Genomic DNA, 5,000 nt, shown 5'->3' with positions numbered 1-5,000 from the left:
ACAACACACACACTCACGCATATATGTAGGTATGTATGTATGTGTGTATTTGTGTGTGTGTGGATATATATATATATATATATATATACTATATATATATATATACATAACACATATATGTGTGTGTGTGTGTGTGTGTGTGTGTGTGTGCATGAAATATTACGTAGCATGTATGCAAAACCAAGAATGACGCGCCCCGCCTGCAAAGCCAAGGGAGGGTCGCGAAGCCGCCTCTGCCTCCGTGCTTGAGCGTCCGTCCTTCGGCGTCAAAGAAGAAATACGATCGGGCGGCGCGAGATAACGAGTCCCGGGCGCAGGTAAAGGCCCTCACACAGTAGCAAAATCTAACGAAAATATGATTTGACATTTAGTGATGCTTTCGGGCAATTAAGCCGCTTCTGTTTTACACATTATGTTGATGGCCGCTTTTATGGGAGGATGGATTTTTTTTCTCTTTTTTTTCAGAAATGATGACAACGATAGGTTCTCATTATGAGTTTTTGTTTTTTTATTATTATTTTCTTGTTTTTTTGTGTATGATTACTCTAATGAGATTGCTCCGCTGAAGAAGGCGAGAAGCAGCTCTATTGTAAACAGATCTCCTGTGATGAAATTAATTTGCATACTCAGCAGGCCGATAAAAACACTCAAAGATCCTGATTAAAATTGTGCTCTCTGGTGTATAATTAATTGTCAAGACTAAGTAAGCAAACCTGTTGTAGAATCTGTTAATCGGTAGACCAAATTTGACTTTATGGAAGTTAAATTATATACATAATGATGGCCAAGGTGAGTGATGAGGGAAAAGAAAACTTTTGTGTAAAGTATTTCTGAGTACGTCTATTTTAAACGTTTTATTTTCTTTCGATGTATTTCCAATTATTTCTGTTGTGTAAGTAATATAGTTTTTTCAGAGAATTTATATTTCAAATCATCAAGTCTATTTTTAAGAAGAGGAATGGGACGGAAAATCGAACATTCTAACGAGTTCCATTCCTCTCTGCAGTTCATGGGGTGTTTTGATATCTGAAGGAGGAAGGACAAGGTAAGCTTATTGTAATTTCGTCCCCCACTGTAAAGCTTGATAGTTCAGGGAATCAAAAGCCACGCACGTGCATTCATTTCAGTTTTTGTTACGCCAGTTTTCTTATCTTTTGTTAATAAAGCAGCGTTTTAATTATAGCTCGCTACAATTTAAACAGTCCAGGCAATACATTGATTTTACTCCCACGAAGACCACATTATCTGACATCATTAGGACGTTTTTTCATAGGAAGGTTTATTTAAAATCATAACGGAGTAACTGAAGGCTAGGACTGCAACCGTATCATGCAACTATTGCAACGTGAATAAATAATCCTGTATAAACGATTTCGAATACCTATACCTTTATGGCAGATTGATAACCATCATTACCAGTGTCATTATTTTGATGCTGTTTTCATTATTAACATAATTATTGTTGATGTTGCTGTTGTTGTTTTGCAGTTGATTTTACATGCGTCATCGCCGCCGTTAATATCATTATCATCATTTATGTTATCACAGTACCTATTTTTATCACTGCCGTTATCATTATAAACACTTATCGTTATCATCACTATTATCAGCACTGCTATTATTGTTATCACTATCATCGTCGCCATTCTTATCATCACATTTATTGTTCCTCTTGCTATCATTATCACTATCATTCTTCCAAGTACTGTTACTGGTATCGTTATTACTATCTGTATTAACATTTTTGTGACAAATAAAGTAATTATTATTTGTAGTTGATGTTTCCTTCTATTTACCATCTTCATTATCATTATCATCATCATTATCCTCAATATTATCACTATCGTTATTATTGTTATTATCACTATCATCACCGTTATTATCAACATTATTGTTATTGTTGTTATCATTACTGCCACTGTCGTTGCTGTCAGCATTAATGAGGCTCTTGCCAAAATCACCAATATTAATAGTAAGAGCAGCAGCAGTGGTTGTTGTGGTACTGATGGTAGTAGCAGTAACAGGTAACAGGTACCATTAGGATACCAAGAGTAATGATAAATATGATGATAACGATGATTATCATAATTACGCCAATATTGTAAAGTATATTGTCAACACTGTATGTTGTCACTATTATTGATTTTATTATTGTCATTAACTTTTTATTTATTATAATTTATACTTTTTTCAGTCACATTATTTTATAACAATTATTATTGTTTTCCTGACAGTGATGTTACTACTCTTAACATTACTATTATCAGTATTATCAATACTAGCATCATTATCATTATTTTTATTAATATCTTTATTAGTAGGGGTATTAGTATCACTGTTATCATCATCATTGTAATCATCATCATCATTATCATCTTCATCGCCATCATTATCATCACTATTATCATCATTATCTTCCTCATCGTTATCGCTGTCATCATAGTCATTTATCTTATTGTTATTTCTATCAATATTGTTATTGTTATCATTGTCATTATAACGATTATAATAATTGTTGTTATTATTATTATTATTATCATTATTATTATTATTATTATTATTATTATATTATTATCATTATTATTATTATCATTATTATTATTATTATTATTATTATTATTATTATTATTATCATTACTACTACTACTACTACTATTATTATCATCATCATTATCATAATCATTATTATTATCATTACTATTATCATTATTATTATTGTCACAATTGTTATTATCATTATTATTATCACTGATTATAATTGTAGTAGAAGTAGTGATAATAATAATAATGATAATAATAATAATAATAATAATAATAATAATAATAATAATAATAATAATGATATAATAATAATAATTATTATTATCATTATTATTATGATTGTTATTATCATTATTATTACTATCATTATTATTATTATTATTATTATTATTATTAATATTATCATTGTTATGACCATTATTATCATCATTATGATTATTAACATTATTAAAAATTATTATTACTGTTATCATTATTATTGTTGTTATTGTTATTATTATCATTATCATCAATGCTGTATGTTATCACTATCGCTATCATTATTATCATAATTATTATAATTATTATTATCATCATCATTTTTATTATCTTTATTATCATTATCTTCAGCGTTATTATTATAATTATCATTATCGTTATTGTTATAATTATCATTATCGTTATTACCATCATTATCATCACTGTTATTATTATCATTATTACCATGAACATCGCCATCATCACTATTATCATCCTCAGTATCATTATTATTATATTAATATCATCATTACCATTATGATTATCGTTATTATTACTGTCATTAGCATTATTGTTAAGATTATCATTATCATTGCTATCATCATTCTCATCACTGTCATTGTTATCATTATCGTTATCATTATTGTTCTCAATAGTATTAGTATTACTATTATTCATATCATCACTACTATTACTATCATTATTACAACGAAAAAATTGATAATAGGTATCATCATTATTTTTGTTATAATCAATCTCGCCATTATCATCATGAATCCTATAACTATTACTATCACTATTACGTTTACTATTACTATAATTAATACTATCACTACAGTTGTTGTTGTTGCCATCATAGTCACCGTTTAACCACTATAACTCTCACTACTATTTCTATTACTGCTATAAGTAATACAAAGAAGGATACTAATGCTAACTTAGACGAACAGATCATAAAACGTCTCAGCGAGCGCCCAGCCTTACTCTCTGCCTACGGTGACGTCAGGGAAAACAAGATGAGTGATGTCTGGCGTTGAAGTCGAGGCAGAGTGACATCCCGGTCATAGTCAGTGGACGTCTGCTCTCCCCACCATGGCGAGAGGGAGGGAGGGGAGGGGGAGCTATGTTGGGGAAATAAAAAAATGGGGGGAGATTGTTGATTGGGATGGAGTATGGAGGGGAGTGGTGGGGTATAGGGGTTGGCAGGGGTAGAGGGTAGAGGGTAGTAGTGTAGGGGGTAGGGGGTAGTGGTAGGGAAGACAGGGGTAAGGGCAGGGGGTATGGGGCAGAGGAGTGGGTAGATGGCACGGGACAGCAGGTATCACTCATCAAGGCCTGACCTCTTCCCAGTAATCCCCCTCCCCATCCTCCTCCTCCCCCTCCCCTTCCCCTTTGCCCTCTTCCTTTTTCTGCTCCTCTCGACTGACTTTCCCCTCGACCCTGTCACCGAATGCCTCTCCCCTTCATCGTCATCCTTCAGCAGCCGCCTCCCTCTCCCCCTTTTGCCCTCCCTCCGCCCCACTCCCCTGTCGCGCCGCCGTCGTGAGAGAGGGCTATATAAGAGACAACTCCGGCCGTCGGTTGTGTAGTCGCCTTGACGCAATAACTCAAACAACGATGAAGTTTGTGAGTTTCTGTGATTGGATCTCATTCGTTTTTTTTAGGAATTAGCATGATTCGTTTTTACCATTTTCGTAAGGATGTAGTCTGTGAATCCTGGTGGTAGAGTTTCATGATTTGATTTTTTTTTTTGTAATTAGTATTACGATTTTCGTGATTGTTTGTTTATCTATTTTCATATACATGATGAGATACAAAGGAAATACAAGGAGGAAGTTTGTGACTTCCTTTGATTGGGTTACATCTTTTGAAAGATAATAGTATTAGCCTTTTTAACATTTTTTTTTTTATAATGAGATACAAAGGGAAAACATGAGATAATGGTAAAATTGCCGTAATGATAAAATTGCCTCTGATTGCCGATAAATTCCCCGTAATACAACTCGAGCGTCGAATCAAAGCCCCGGCCTGTGGGACCAATTCCAGGCCGTAGTTCTCCTGCTGGTGGCTGTCGCGGCGGCCGACCAACTGCCCCTCGACAATGCCCACTTCGCCATCCTCCGCAGCGACCAGCACCACCCCAACTCCGAGGGCGCCCACAGCTTCGACTTCGAGACCGAGAATGGCATTAACTTCCACGTGTCCGGCTCCCAGGGCGCCAC

The 5,000-nt window shown here is 34.2% G+C and overlaps 1 protein-coding gene across 1 annotated transcript in view; it reads left to right on the top strand.

Moving 5' to 3' along the window:
* The first annotated feature begins 4,314 nt into the window (after positions 1-4,314).
* Positions 4,315-5,000, top strand: part of LOC119599372 (cuticle protein AM1199-like) — a 1,258-nt gene continuing 572 nt past the window's right edge. The window contains exons 1-2 of the mRNA XM_037949147.1: positions 4,315-4,404; positions 4,825-5,000. The exon at positions 4,825-5,000 is cut by the window's right edge and continues 30 nt beyond it. Of these exons, the coding sequence (XP_037805075.1) occupies positions 4,396-4,404; positions 4,825-5,000 (185 nt within the window). The 5' untranslated portion in view covers positions 4,315-4,395. The remainder of the gene's footprint in view (positions 4,405-4,824) is intronic.

Source organism: Penaeus monodon, chromosome 4 (genome assembly GCF_015228065.2).
Source record: "Penaeus monodon isolate SGIC_2016 chromosome 4, NSTDA_Pmon_1, whole genome shotgun sequence".
NCBI lineage: Eukaryota > Metazoa > Arthropoda > Malacostraca > Decapoda > Penaeidae > Penaeus > Penaeus monodon.
This window is presented reverse-complemented; position numbering and strand designations above follow the sequence as displayed.